Source organism: Sphaeramia orbicularis, chromosome 11, assembly GCF_902148855.1.
Source record: "Sphaeramia orbicularis chromosome 11, fSphaOr1.1, whole genome shotgun sequence".
NCBI lineage: Eukaryota > Metazoa > Chordata > Actinopteri > Kurtiformes > Apogonidae > Sphaeramia > Sphaeramia orbicularis.
The window spans coordinates 43,220,204-43,236,502 of NC_043967.1; the positions used below are offsets into that span (position 1 = coordinate 43,220,204).

The following is a 16,299-nucleotide window of genomic DNA, read 5'->3' on the forward strand; positions in this document are numbered from 1 at the left end:
TTTGCTTTGAGGGTCATTTAGTAAAATCTGTGGCAGCACTTCTCTTTTTTAACTAACAACTAAATAACTTCTGGATATAAAAGAACTGTGTTTATTCTGTTCAGACTCAAAACTCAGGTGTCAGAAAGATATGAAGAATTAATGTGACATTATTTGGTTATTAATTTGATTTCAGCAGCAGCTATTGACAAGACTTTATTTACATGAAATATTGCAAATCATTCTCAGGGTTTTCTGGATGTTCAGCACATTCCAACAAATCCAGTGATAAATGAATGAATGTTGAGGCTTACATATCTGTACTCAACTTCATAGCTAAAGAAAGAGCTTTGAAATTTAGCAAGACATGAATTTAGCAACTTTTCACGCAAATGTTTTTCATGAAAGTCTTTGATATAAACTTGGAAAATGTCAGAATTTTGGTGATCTGAGATAGAAATTCCCTTCTATGCTTCCTGTTTTTTCAGGTTTCTGATCACCTTATTGGGGTGTGTAGAGTTTTAATGACAGACTACATAAATGGTATCACATTTTCGAACCAGTGTGAGAATTTCTCCCATTAGCTCTGTTCCAGATGTTTATTTTCTTTGCAAACCTTGATTCCAGCGTTCCTGAGCAGCTCCAGTGTGGGCCTAACATCTGCTTGTAGCTGGTCTTCCACACCAGTCAGACAAAGGAGCTCCATCTCCCTCTCCAAACTCTCCACCACAGCAGCAACTTTCAGGGTCCGGTCATGGATACTCAGCTTTGCCTGGTTGTAACGGTTCTGCATTGAGATGGAGAAGAAAAAAGGAGACAAAATGAGAAAAAAAAATGTGAGAAAAAAGAAGTGCAATATGCAAAACAATAGGGTAACAGAATTAAAAATAGCGACTATTGAACAAAAACTAAAGCTGACATTTTATCCTTAAGAAGAGGGTGAGAATATTAACATATTAACGGATCATGTAGAAGTATTTCTGTTTGTCTGAAGGAGATTATTTAACTTAATCCACATGGGGATGATGGCCAAAAATGAATAGGTGATAAATACTAAATATTAACAAAGCTAAAATAGTCAAATAAAGTATGTAAGGCAAACTATGAAACCTAGCACATGTAATTTTTATGGATTTAACTCCAAAATCCTGGCTGAAATATAATCTGGTTCTGCTTATATATCAGCATTTCATTTCCACTTAAAAAATAAAACAAGATTTACTGTAGGAGAACAAAGTAAAGGACGTATGGATAAAAAATCATGCACATACAGTGGTTTTTACTCATACCTCAAAGTCCTGATACTGCTCCTCAGACAGAGATTTCTTGGCTACAACCAGCGTCCTCAGTCCTTCTCTGGCCATGTTCCCACACTGAGAGGACGACAACAATATTTATGACAGACTTACCGTTCAGAGCATTTCTTTAAAACTTTATTTCCTGGCTTAACCAGGGTTCATATACATTATACCCGTAAATTGTCTTGACTTTTCCAAGCCATAGAAGCAAATTTTAATGGCCATACATTCTCTAAAATGTCTGTGTATCCGTGAACAGTAAGGGTAAAAAAACTTACAACAATATCTCAACTAAAAAGAATGACAAGCTATGTATTTGATACAAAGTTAGCATTACTTTAGAAGGAGCAGATTTTTTAGTCCATATTTTGCAAGTTTCAGGTGTTGGTCTTTCTCAACGTATTCCTCGTACTGGTCAAAGTGAAGCTGGACATTGACAATCTTCCATTTCTCAAACATGGTATGAATATTTACCTCATCAAAGTAAACGCTAGAACTCAAGCCTACTGTATATTTTTTGGTAATTGTTCTTTTTCACCCAATAGATATATAGTAAATCATAGAATATTGTTAGGTAGTTAGTCCCAGTTAGTTCATAAACAGATATAAAAGTCCTTTTTATCCACACTACACCACATTAACTCTGTGCCTGTGCTATAGATCGGTCTACACCAGCCATTATCATTCTGGAATAGGGGTAAAAGTCATCTGGGAGGTTCTTGAGTGGTTCTTTGGAAGCATTTGCAAAACACAGGGTTCGTACACATTTTTCAACATCAAATTCAAGCACTTTAAAGGGTCATTTTCAAAGCATAGCATTTTATCACTGGGGTAAAATACATATCTACAGGAATACGTATATTCAGGACTTTTTTTTTTCACTTTTTATCACAATGATGTACATTGTATTATGCTATAAACATCTAAAATTATGTTTCATAATAGGAAAAAGTTAAGAAATTAAAGGAGAACACAAGGTTTTATCCAAAAAAAAGGGAAGCCACTTGCAGGCACACTCGCATCTATAAAAATGCACCTGGAGTCGACCTGAGAGCACACACTAGTTTTATTTTTCGAAGTGTATCACCTCTTTGTCGGTAGCTTTGCCTTACTATCTAACCTGGCAGAGTTAATATTAAAAATAAATAAATCACAGAGTTATAATTGCAAGCACTTTCAAGCACTTTAACTAAAATTCAAGCACTTTTCAGATCTTGAAAACACAACACCAAAAGCATTTTTAAGGATTTCAAGCACCCGTACCAACCCTGAAAACAGTGTTGGGAGAAAATTGCACATTATGGCTACAAAATAAAACTGCAAATAAAAACAACACGGGTCTTTATCAAAATTTGACATTTTCAGGATGTAGTCGTAGCTCGTAAGTTGCTGTTCTTTCGTGTATTAATGACTTTCCATGGAATAAACAGAAGGCAGAGGAAAGGAGAATAACCATCCTGCCTCTTTTTAAGGGGAATATTTGCCCTTATTGTCAAGAACTTCACACAAAAAAACAGAGAGGGTAGAACTGAAAGAAAAATCACCACAATTACCCATCAACTTTGAATAACTACATTTAATTTCAATTGATGGGTAACAAAGGAGGCGTTCCCAAGAAGTGTTCCCCTGCTTTCCAAAAAACTACATAATAGTCTAAGTTATTACCGATATACGTACACTGTTAAGTTTAGTTTTGCCTCTAATTTCAGCTTGAGTTTCTGTGCATTTACATACTTTTTAATCAGCAATAATTACTCCAGTATACTAGAATTTAGCACATAAATATTTAGTACAAGTAAGGGTTATTGATTTTTCTCAGTTGATCTTAACAGGATCACATATACTCATATATACTCACATAATTAATTTAATTTATTAGTTTATTTGCTATTCATACAAATATTTGTGAAGTACATGGCCACTACTTTTCCTAAAATATCCATCTTTATTTGTTCCAAACTCCTTTCAAACTCCATGATTTTTTTCACCACCCATGTCAAGTTAAAATCATGGGTTAATTAAAATTGTTCAATAATCAAAGCGATACGTTTTCCTCAAGGCGATTATACATCAGTTATACAGCAGATCATCCATTCATCCATATTAGAGCAGCTGCAGTATAAGTGCAATGCACACGCTATTGTCAATAGCGGCATATTATTACCAACACACACAAAAAAATCAATAGTGAATAACATCGCCCCTGGAAAAATTCAGAGGACACAGTTAAAAAAAAAAAAAAGATGGATGTCGGTTTATTTTTCATACGAAACACCAATGGGATGAATCTGTCCTGTTGATTGGTTATTGACAAGCGGAGTAACTGTAGCGCTGGCTGATTTGACAGTGGGATATTACAGCCAACAGGACATCATTACCACCATTGTTCAAGAATATGACATACTGTAATTACTGCAACTTTATCTAGGTCACTAATTAAATCAAAAGCTGCCCCCGGTGGTAAATGACTCAATAATGCCAATATAATTATGAACATATGCACACGAGACCTTTGGACATCAGACTGGTGTAGACACCGCCTGTTGATCTCTAGATGAATGTCCTGATTAAGAGGGGTTATTGAATGAAATAATGCCCTATACTGTACATACATGTATCAGTTATTTGTGCTTCTCCCAATTTGTGGAAGTGGAGTGGAACTTTATGAGCTCATATTGCATTACCTACAGCAGAGCACATTTGGACAAGAGTATACTAAGCCGTCAGACAAGTAGTTATTTTCACAGAACATAGGAGTTGTTGGTCTACGGTTGCCCTGATCTGTTAGGTTGTATTATTGTGGGATTTTGGTGAGTTAACCTATTACTTGGGATCCAAAATAACAAAATGAGTGAACGCAGAGGTAAATCGACTCCCGTTTTCTGTCATAGATTTGATTTTGTCATCTACTTTAAGAAATGCAGCTATGGATAAGTACCTCACTGTAAAAATCAAAATCTTACCAAGTGTATTTTTCTCATTTCTAGTCAAAATATTTCATCACACTTAAAATAAGACATAATCACCTAAAGAGTAACTTTTCAGTGAGATATAAGAACTTATTTTTAGATAATAGATCTGGAAAATCTTATTTCAAGAAATCTTACCAAGATCATTTTCACTTGTTCCATTGGCAGATTTTTTTTTGCTTAATTCAAGATTTTTTTGTTGTTTAATTCAAGCAAAAAAAATCTGCCAGTGGAACAAGTGAAAATGATCTTGGTAAGATTGCTTGAAATAAGATTTTCAAGATCTATTGTCTAAAAATAAGTTCATATATCTCACAAGTAAATCTTTATGTGATTATGTCTTATTTTAAGTGTGATGAGATATTTTTTGTAGAAATGAGAAAAATACACTTGGTAAGATTTTGATTTTTGCAGTACTGACACAACCCCACCTTATAAAATCGGAATTAGCCCTTTAAGAGAAACCATGATGCAAGGTTCTAAAATTACATAATTTATATAAAAAAAAAAGAAATGTTACCTCTTCTTCTAACCAGTCGTTATACTGGACGATGCTCGCCATGGCAACGTCAGCACCTTTCATATAGAAAGTGATGTCTCCTGTTGACTCCTCCTGAATGAAATTACAAAGAAACAATAATTTAAGTACAAAGTAAAATTCAAACTAAGATTTTCACCTATTGTCAAACATCAGCTACATTTTCGGTTACAGATACAGCAGCAAATTACGCTCATTAAAGCTTGTGACACTACAAGTTTCATGAGAAAACAATTCATGTAGGTAAAATGTATTTGATACATAGGTAAATGACTCATAAACAAAACAACCACAGAAAGTGGAGCGTCTAAACATTGCATTGTTATACACAAAGTCCACACCCTGACAATGATGCCCATCCTTTTGCTCTCAGAGGTGAAGGGGAAGATCTGCAGGATGTAGAAAGAGAGGATCTGTCCTGATGGAGTCTTCAGCTGCAGAGAGGTCAGGTCTCTGTTCACCAGGGTCAGGCCGACGCTCTCTGTCCACCGAACCAGCGCCACCTGAGGATAACAAACAAAACAACACCATTACACATAAGTAAAGGAGCAGAATTTCTGCTATTGTGATTCATGTATAATGGAAACCATGTTCTCACTTTGTGTTGGAGTCAGGCCTTCAACACTTCTGTCCTTGTTTGTATTAGCATTATTAAACCTTCTAAATAACTCTAATCCATATGGTATTTCAGAAATTCTTTACCTTTCCCACACTATAGAGAAGAACTCATGATAAACATGACAATAACTCCATTATCTACATTATTGCATGACATTTATCACACAGGCTTGACTTGAACTGACTTTATTCAACAATACTTAACTTACTAGGTTTGTTTTGCTTTGATGGTACCTTTTAATTACCTCCGCCAAGGAGGTTATGTTTTTGCCAGGGTTTGTTTGTTTGTTTGTCTGTCTGTCTGTCTGTTTGTCTGTCCGTTAGTGTGCAACATAACTCAAAAAGTTATGGACAGATTTGGATGAAATTTTCAGGGTTTGTTGGAAATGGGATAAGGAAGAAATTATTAAATTTTGGTGGTGATCGGGGGTGGGGGGGCCCACGGGGGGGGCACGTTTGTCTGTCTGTTAGTGTGCAACATAACTCAAAAAGTTATGGACAGATTAGGATGAAATTTTCAGGGTTTGTTGGAAATGGGATAAGGAAGAAATGATTACATTTTGGTGGTGATCGGGGGTGGGGGGGCCCACGGGGGGGGCCACGTTTGTCTGTCCGTTAGTGTGCAACATAACTCAAAAAGTTATGGACAGATTTGGATGAAATTTTCAGGGTTTGTTGGAAATGGGATAAGGAAGAAATGATTAAATTTTGGTGGTGATCGGGGGTGGGGGGGCCCACGGGGGGGGGCCACATTTGTCTGTCCGTTAGTGTGCAACATAACTCAAAAAGTTATGGACAGATTTGGATGAAATTTTCAGGGTTTGTTGGAAATGGGATAAGGAAGAAATGATTAAATTTTGGTGGTGATTGGGGGTGGGGGGGCCCACGAGGGGGGCCACGTTTGTCTGTCCGTTAGTGTGCAACATAACTCAAAAAGTTATGGACAGATTTGGATGAAATTTTCAGGGTTTGTTGGAAATGGGATAAGGAAGAAATGATTACATTTTGGTGGTGATCGGGGGTGGGGGTGGCCCACGGGAGGGGGGCCACTGATCAGCCTTGGCGGAGGTCTGCGCTCTCCGAGTGCTTCTAGTTTTTATTTATTATCTCCATCCAGGTTCCAAATGAGCTATCAAAAGTTGTGAAAACACTGCACATTGTCAGACTTATTACTGTCCCTGTGTCATCACTATATGTGTGACAGGACAAAAGAAACCTGACATTTCAAGTTTTCTTTTTTCTTTTTTTGTCTTGTAGATTTCTTTAATGAAGTACAGTATTTGAAAAGGGGACAAATCCAGCCACTGCAGCGGAAGAACAAATTAAATGTGAGGAAGGAAACAAAACACTTATTTGTGTAGCTATCTCATAAAAAAATAAAATAAAATAAAATAAAACTAGAAGCACTCGGAGAGCGCAGACCTCCGCCAAGGCTGATCAGTGCCCCCCCCCGTGGGCCCCCCCACGCCAAGGAGGTTATGTTTTTGCCAGGGTTTGTTTGTCTGTCTGTCTGTTTGTCTGTCCGTTAGTGTGCAACATAACTCAAAAAGTTATGGACAGATTTTGATGAAATTTTCTGGTCTGCGCCCCCCCCCCCCATGGGCCCCCCCACCCCCGATCACCACCAAAATTTAATCATTTCTTCCTTATCCCATTTCCAACAAACCCTGAAAATTTCATCCAAATCTGTCCATAACTTTTTGAGTTATGTTGCACACTAACGGACAGACAAACAGACAGACAGACAGACAAACAAACCCTGGCAAAAACATAACCTCCTTGGCGGAGGTAATAAAAAGCCAACATGTTTTGCCCTCAAGAGGTCCTCATCAGAGAGATTGGTGCCTCTTTACACAATCGACTGCAACTGCATTGTCCATTTGTGCATCATTTCCTGAGGTCGGTATTCTGCTACATCAATCTGGCAGAAGAATCAACTCTACATCTATCTACATGTTTTATTAGAGATATATATTAGAGATAATATTTGTCACCACTATGATACAATATACGTTCCATTATACCATACAACAGTTCCCATTTGTCCACTCCTATTTTTTAATTTAGAATTTCAGCCAAACGTTGATGTTGGTTAGTGAGAAAGATAAATGTCCAGACTGAAAACTAAATGAGTGTTGAGCCCATAAGCTAATCAGCTACTTCCATCCACAGTTGAAAGACAAGGCATGGGAGAGTTACGGTATCTCCAGAGCTGCTGAGCTCTTCTCATTCACCACCAGATAAGTGTTTTTCTGTTTCTCTTTCCTCTTTTTCTCCTCAGCAGGAACTGCGGCCCCCGAGTGAGCGTTCAGCTGCACACGACTCAATTCTCAATGGGTTCATTTTCAATTTGCTCACTCAAAGGTTGTTATTATACTCTGACCTACAAATTGGAACTTCCTGTTAATACCCCATCATTTCTCCTGCTCCCCCCTTTGAGCTCCGTAAAAAGGGCTGCCTATATTTACTTAACACACATCTGTGTGTCATTATCCTGTGCGGGTGTGTATGTAGCTGCACAGACACACACACACACACACACACACACACACACACACACACACACACACACACCCTCTGCTGTGGATCCTAAACTCAGCTCCTCAATCTACTTTATCATTTCTACAGAACTATTTAAAGCATTGTCAACTTTGATATAAACCGGATGTGAGTCATGTCATAGGACAGTACTATTAAAGACTGCTGCTGGCCTCTTTACAACAATAGCAGACTGGCTTAAACAACCGCATCAATCACTTCAGCTGCACTCACAATGTTCTAGTCATCATGTAAATCACTATAGGACTCCTGTCTTTAAAATTAATAGCAGCTAAAGTATGTCATGATGAAAATGGACCCTTAAGGTTAAATTCTTCTCCATTATTATTACACTTTAGCAGTTTTATCATGGACTATTACCAAGTAAATGTAAATGCATTCTTCTTTAAAAGTGCAATATATAACATATGATTACATTTCCATGCATTGATTACTGCTTTTTTTTTTTTTTATTTCCGATGTGTGAACAGTATCAGACCTGTTGACTACTTAGCTCACAAGCTATTCAATTCAATCTCTACACCATTGATAGCTGAGAAATGCAGTTCACTGATATCAAAAAGCAGCTCCTGGCACAACATGCAAATGTCATATCAGCACATGAGCATGCATTATTACTACATGTCCAACCATTATTTCTGTGCAGCTCTAACACTAAGTGAGATAAGTTTTATATCTTTACATAATCCTAGAGGAGATGCCTTGATCATCAAAATACCATTGCACCATTTTCTCACGTTGGCTATTCCTCTGGCTGCTGACTGAGCAACCCCTGTTGGTAAATGCAGAGGTTGGAGAAATTTTCACATTAAAAACTTTATTTTCCTTCTTTGTGGAGAATCTACCTTGTACATTGACAGAGACTGACAGTTAAATCCAATTGGAAATGATAAAGCACCAGCTTTATGGGGCATGGCAGTCATTAAAGACTATAGTCTAATGCTCTTGCCTGATATTACAAGGGTCAAAGGTCACAGGAGGACTCTGTTCACGGCATGGCTGACCAGCAGGTCAGATGACCCCTGTTCTGACCTCAGCGGGCGGCCTACTTCATCACTTTAATGATGGCTCATTACATTAGAGAGCCTGTGCACAGAGCCAGGGCCAAACAAACTATCGTTAACAGCAATACAGCAGCCAAGATCAGATGCTGCAGTCAATGAAACTGAGGAGACAACGAGAGAGAGAGGGAGAGAGAGAGAGAGGGAGAGAGAGAGAGGGAAATAAAAGAACAAAGAATATAGTAGAAGTGGAAGAGAGAGCTCCACCAACAATCACAGACCTCCAGCTCTCATCGTCTCCGGGAGAAAATTAAATATTGATCAATCCAAGCAGTGTGAGACAATGGTGAGAGGAGAGAGAGCAGAGTGACCAGGGATATAAATAAATATATACATCAAATTGGGAGGTAGGAGGACAGACAGGCAAAGTGGAAAACTGAGATTTATCTCTCACTACCATTTTATCTTCATTTTCATTACTAGACTTGGCTGGGGGTCAGAAAGTATGCAAGACTCACATGCAATGGGTGATAAACTCACTCAAACCACAGCCTTGAACTTCAATTTGCTCTATAACGTCTCCTCTAAAATACAGACTAGCTTTTCCTAATCTAAAATCCTTGCCTTGTCAGTGATCAATTATCTTCAGCACTTTTATTTATTTCTCTTAATAAATTTTGCAGTACATACAAGGTTACACATACAAGGATTAGCAGCAGCCTGGCTCATAAATGTTTCAACTCTTGGGTTACATGGAGAAAATGCAGAGAAAAGGAAGCTTTGGTGATGCCTTTGGGGATCATTTCTGTGCTGCATTCCTCCTTCATTTGGAGCCGTAAATCCTCAGAAAGCAAATAGAGACAATGAAATCGCTTAACCTCTATGACAGGTTCACAACCCCTGAACTTTCTCTTCATGAATCGACTATTATAACAAACTAGTGTGTTTAGCATCACCAATAAAGATAAAGATAGCGGATAGGAAGGATATTTTTGCAAAAGTAAGAGTGGGTTTGCTCTTGGAAACTTTAATCTTAATGTCGTAGGTTTAGACTAATAGCAAAAGAAAAAAAAACATGGTGGAGCAAAACTTCATGACATTTTAAGTGTAATTTATTGGTTTACCTCAGCTCGTCACACTTATTACTTATTTGCCTGATCACTTTATTCACAGCAATCATTTTGCCTTATAATAATCCTGCAAAAGCAACTGGATGTTTATATAATAATAGTAATAATAGTAATGTAAAATGAACACAAAATGACAATTTGTTAATTGCAGTTACTGATGTGGTTATTAATCATCAGCTAAACTTCACGATCATGACAGTGATAATAAGAGTAATAGTCTGACACAACTACACAAGGCACTGATCCAACGGTCACACTGTCTTACTAAAGGACATTTGGGACTAAAAATACATCCAGGTGGAGCAAACTCCACTGAAAGCTGTGTTTTATTGGGTTTAACATGTTGAGATTTGGATAATAAGCAAAGTGAAATAACCTAATTTTCTTTTTCAAACAAATATTAAAATCCCAAGAGTTACAGTGCTTTGTTCAGGGTCAGTCAGACCCTTAAGGATTTTTAATATGTTGTGTGATGCAGCTTTTACATCAAACAACATATTAACATCCGACTACTGGGCATCAAATTGTCCAATAGTTTATTTTTTGGAAACAAAACTTCAAAATCTATTATCCTGGCTCAAATGAGTCAGACCTCTCTTCTCCAGTTCAACTAACACCTGCTGACGTGTATCTCATATGTACCTCATCTGGGCTGGATGCCTGGTAGGTGCGGTTGTCGTCACTGAAGTCTTGATCAGCTTCAGCGGTTTCTGTTTCTCCATTTACGCTGGTGTGGGACTCGTAGACAGGGGTGACATTGTGGCACAGCGCGATGGCCTTTACAGCCTCGTGGATGCGACTGCTGACACTCTTACGGACCTTAGGGCCTGATGACTGGGACTTCCGGGAAGGAGTCGATCCGCTGGTGCTACCATTGGATGACTGAGAGGTCACCTGTCAGTACAATAAACAATATGAGTTCTGCTGTTCATACATCATCTTTGACTTAATAAAATCATGCTCTTTCACTTCAGTTACTGTATGTTTTATAAATCCATGAGCTAAATGGCTATTACAGCCCATTAAACACTAAATTGGGTTTCATTTTTTATATACTGCTTCATTTTACAGCTAAAATCTTATGACTTCTTCACTACCGGATCCCTGCACATGGTAGAAAACTACATTTAATCTTAACACTGGCAGCCAATTTACAATGACATCCCTCTTCAAGCTAAATGACACAGCAGGGGAAGTGGTGTATCACCATCTTTATCGTGTCATATCTGGTTTGAGGGCCTTTTATGTGTTCCGCTGTTTTGACATCAACCATCAATTTAACAGTGTGGCAGGCAGACAGCCCACTGTGCCAGCTGCGTTTGACACGGTCGATGCGCTCTAGTGAAGCATTTGATTTTGGCTTATTATAAACCTTCAACCCTGCCAGCAGGGAAAGAAGGGCGATGGGGAGTCCTGTAAGGACGCAACATGACAACCTTCATCAAGAACAAATGAGAGATCTATGGAGAGATCAGTAGGTTCTTTTATTAGACAAGTTTAGTGTTAAGAGGATGTGACACTGACTGAATGAAAAAAGTGACCGGGGCCTTCATTTACTTCAGTTGCAGAATAACAGGCCTTTATTTGAAGCAGGCCTGTACAAGAGACAGTCCTTTATTTAGATTTCTATTGTTTGCCAAAAACCTTTGGTTACTTATTTTAGTATTAAGTCTTGTTTTAATCTGCTCCCACTAGCCCTGTTAACACCAATTTAACATTTTGCATCACTGTTTCAAATCAAAGGTCATCTAGTGATTTATTGAACAGAAATTATTATGGTATTTATGAACATGGTAGAGAAAGTTTACTGATGTTCAAGCAAGGCTGTCATACAGGACTTGAAACTGTGAATCTTCTGGCACTAATACACATACTGAAAGCAGAAAATAACACTTTACATTGGCAATACAGAATCAAAAACAACTGAAAACATTATGATTACACTGTTGAATTTATTAAATTAAAGCAGAAGAAATGTACATTAGGCTTAACTGGTGTGCACATTATATGACAGGGACCAGGAGTTTAGCAAATGTTGTATTTTCACTGTCCTGTATTTGCCTGAAGGTATTTTCCAAGACGCAGCTTTAAATAACTGACAGTTTTCATTTCAGGAAATATGTTTTTAAACATTTCTACATGCCTGGTGGCTGTCATTAAATATGTTTCATGAAATCATGACCATGTCCAATGCCACTGAAACATGAAGAATTGAATTTGGTAGTATCTGATATATTTACATGCTTAGGTGCATGTAATTTTTCACAGCACACACTCATATCTAGTGTTGCCACTGAAACTGAAACCATTTCTTGCTTCTAAAATGTGCAGGTTTGCTTCTTTTCTGTTCTGATTTTTTATCCTTTTTCTTGCATAGATAACAGTACATTATCACTGGCAAAGCATCTGTGCATGTTAACTCTCTCAGTGATACTCTGTGCATATATGTGACCAATTTCTAACTGTACACATGACCGTGAGAGTGGAGTAATAAAGGCAACATCACAATAAAAAATTGCTGAACAGAAAAGCTGCTGCACTGTCCTGCTCTGACTGTGCAGTGCTAAAAAGACAAGTCATTTTTCATTCACTGAGATTACACATAAGGGCGTGCGGCAGATGGTTTCAGTGTCGACCAGCTGTTCAGAGCCGGCTGAGAGTGAACAATATCATTCTGTCAAGACTACAGCCAGATCTAAACCACCCAGTGAGGAAAACACTTGCTTACAGTACGAGGAGTCGCCCAGGGACACTACGTGATGAATTAACAATATGAGATTCTTCATACGAAAACTCGGTTAAATATAAAAACTGAATGAACCGGCTCAAAACGGACGCACCTCGTGTGGATCAGTGGCTAGCTATAATAGAGGAAATATACTCCATGAAAAGACTGACTTACTACCTACAACTCAAGGAACATATCTTCATGAAACACTGGAGAAAATGGCTGAACTATAAACAAAACAAACAAAACAAATAAAAACAGAGTATAAAAAAACAAAAACAAAAACTGAATGAACCAGTCTTTAGGTCGAGATGTGGACACAAACAATGTAAGCACGGAGTAAAACATGGGATATATTTGTATTTATATGCTTTACAACCCCCCATTCTCCACTTGTATGAAGACTTTACTGTAAATAACTTAGTTACAGTGAGTGACAAATGTTTTTAATCTGTTCACATATTAGAGTGAATGGTATAAATGCTCACCTGTGCATAAGACTGGACTATGTGGCTCTGAATCTCATCCATAGTGTCAGTGCCATAGGACACTGTTCCCAAATGCAGCCGCTTGAAGATCATTTCATTCTGTGTCAACGTGCCTGTAGTTGAAAAGACCAAGGAGGCATTAAAATCATCTCAACTATTCTAAGGTTACTTTTTCACCATCAACAGACATGAAAACACATCCATACGTACAAAATACATTTCATTACTCATTTGAAAATCAACTGCAAACATTTTTGTGTCTTCTTCATTCTTAGAAACCACTTTGGTTTTGTACACAAACTCTTAAAAAAGGTAAGATAGATGCAAAAATACAGCATATATTGTCTTTGATCATCGTTTTAACTGAAAATACATGAAAAAAAAATCATACACAAGGCTTGTAAGAGACTGATACAAATATTTTATAATTACTGTTCTGACAAATACCCCTTATTCCCAAAGAATAACTCCTAAAATTAATTAAAACTAAACTAAACTAAGTGAAAACTAAAAACATTAAAGCATAAAAAACAAACCTATTATACCCTTCATTCATAAAGCTCACACAAATACACACATACCAGAATTTATCTATAGACAACCGCCTATAATACATCATTGGACCTGAAAGCGGTGTGACTGCCTTCTCATTGACCTAATCTCATTACCAATACGGACTGCATGTCTCCTCTAACTAACAGACAAGACACAACATTGCATACAAAGACTGAGTGAATGTTCGGACAAACCGAAAAAAAAAAAAAAAAAACAACTTTAAAAACGAGGGCAATGGCCTTGTTTAATGGATGCCCGTTGCCAGAATGTGTGCTGATAGAGCGTAAAGCTGATTAGAGAGCATCTAACTTCCAAAAACGTTAGAGCCACAGGGTTAACCAATTCTAATGGATTGATTGTTTGTTCTTCTTTCCATGTGCTTTAACTATCAACTCAGATAAATAGTCTCTAATGCTAATCCATTCCTACCTAGATCAGCAGGGAAGACAGAGAGGCACGTTAGGTCCAACCCAGGAGTTCATCACTCTGACACAATGTCCAGCATTAGTAAAGAGCAGCTATTTATTAAACAAGCAGGCTGTTATAATGAAATGAAAGATGTTGGATGAGGCCTGAAATCTAAAATTGCTGCCTTTTGCTTCTTTCCTATTGCATGTTATATTGCAATAAACTCATCAAATTTACATAATAATATACTATTACAGGACTAGTGCGTATAATTCAGTGCCATCTTGTGGTGATGGGGCTGTTCTTTGTATGGAAGAATACCTGTGGTGACTGTCGTGAGAATCTGAAATATCCTTTCTAGGAACATTGTTAGTTTGTCTGCTCTGGGTTACTGCAAAAAAATGGTGGCAGAACATGAAGAGCTGCCCATGAGGAAATAAAAGTGTAATTCTAACCTAAAAAAAAAAAAACCCACAACAGTTCATAGTTACAAGTAACTACAAGTATACTTGAATGAAAACAAACTTCTGAGCAGTACATTCCATTTCTGCTAATAGACCTCAACCAATTGTTCACACATGTCCATTCAATAATGCCTTACATGGCAATGATGAATATGTGAGTCCTGGGCTGAAGGAAGCATTTTACCTTTTTTTAGTTATTGGGCAGGTGGATGTAACTTGAGAATTTGGTGTTAAGTGTTTGCTGTTTGTCTTTACCAAACTCTAGAACACTTTTATTATACTTTGATCTACATTAATGATTGGTATAAGTTAAAAAATGTATCTCCTGAAAATGGTGGCACCTGAAAAAGTTTTTACTGTTTAAAGAGAAACATTGACCATAAAGCCATCCGCAACACTATACATATTTGACTGTGCCTACACATTACATGGTTCATAAGTCATTTTGTTATGTTATAAAACAAGCAAATAGTTGGAAAAAGTCTTGTTTTGTCGTGGGAACCTTTGTATTTTCATTGGCCTGTTTTCATCTTTTCTAGTCTCCTTGAGTCTTACCTGTCTTGTCTGTCAGCAGGTAGACTAGCCGACCAAGTTCTTCTGGGATGGTACTGGTTCTCACAACAGTGCCAGGAATATTCTCATCTTTCATTATCATCCAGCCATAAGCTGACTTTCCCATGTCCAGATTCACACGCAAACTACACATGGGGAAAAACAAAACTGTAATCCACCACAGATAAAATAATAGTAAAAAGGAAGCAGATATTGAAATGAAGACCTGGTATTCTTATGAAAAATGTCTTTGTACTTAATATTCTAAAGACTTAAAACAAAGCAGAAGGGTGACTTTGCTTTCAAAGCAGATTTTAAATCATCTTCAGTAAAAACCCTTAGAGATTTTTTTTCTCCACGTATGATTTTTTTGTACTTCAAGACCACATGCTTTGAGGTCTCAATAACAAAATGAAAAACAATACCATCATTTTAAAGGATTAAGAACCACAGAGCACAATGAAGTACCTGATGGGGATGATGTAAGAGAAAAGCACAACAAATCGGAAAAGGTTGCGGAACCAAGGACCCACAAACCCCTGCAGTGCTACCATGACAACAGACAGGACCACCTGGGCAAGGAACAGGGCTTTGGTAAGGCGGTTCAGCTCCAGATCCAGAAGTCCGACCTATAGGCCAAAAAAAAAAAGTAATAAGAACAACAACATTATTATGATCTGTTCTACACTGTGTAGCTGCAGGATAGTTATGTTATCCTTAAACTGGAATCAGATAATTTATAAATTAGTGATATTAAGTACAGACTAAAGATCGAATATCTTCCTCCCTTTCTGAAAACTTAAACTGGAAAAGACTCATTATTTCTTTCCCATCTGTTCAAAATGCTTACAATATGGTACACGGAGAGAAAAACAAAGCCAATGAAAAACATTCTTAGCTGCAGGCTTTTATCATGCAAACCGTGCGTATGACATAAATACGTTTATTGGTGGGACTTTTTTGTGGTAAAACACAAACTGCATTATTGTCGGGCTGAAGTTTTGTCCTTGAA

The 16,299-nt window shown here is 37.5% G+C and overlaps 1 protein-coding gene across 4 annotated transcripts in view; it reads right to left on the minus strand.

Annotated features, from left to right (window-relative positions):
- atp9b (ATPase phospholipid transporting 9B) overlaps nucleotides 1-16,299 on the minus strand; it is a 54,418-nt gene that overhangs the window by 14,470 nt on the left and 23,649 nt on the right. For all 4 annotated transcript variants that reach the window (XM_030147458.1, XM_030147460.1, XM_030147459.1 and 1 more), the window contains 8 exons: nucleotides 15,756-15,916; nucleotides 15,291-15,433; nucleotides 13,309-13,421; nucleotides 10,735-10,986; nucleotides 5,126-5,287; nucleotides 4,767-4,859; nucleotides 1,269-1,352; nucleotides 596-766 (listed from right to left, as the gene is read on the minus strand). In XM_030147458.1, the coding sequence (XP_030003318.1) occupies nucleotides 596-766; nucleotides 1,269-1,352; nucleotides 4,767-4,859; nucleotides 5,126-5,287; nucleotides 10,735-10,986; nucleotides 13,309-13,421; nucleotides 15,291-15,433; nucleotides 15,756-15,916 (1,179 nt within the window). The remainder of the gene's footprint in view (nucleotides 1-595; nucleotides 767-1,268; nucleotides 1,353-4,766; nucleotides 4,860-5,125; nucleotides 5,288-10,734; nucleotides 10,987-13,308; nucleotides 13,422-15,290; nucleotides 15,434-15,755; nucleotides 15,917-16,299) is intronic.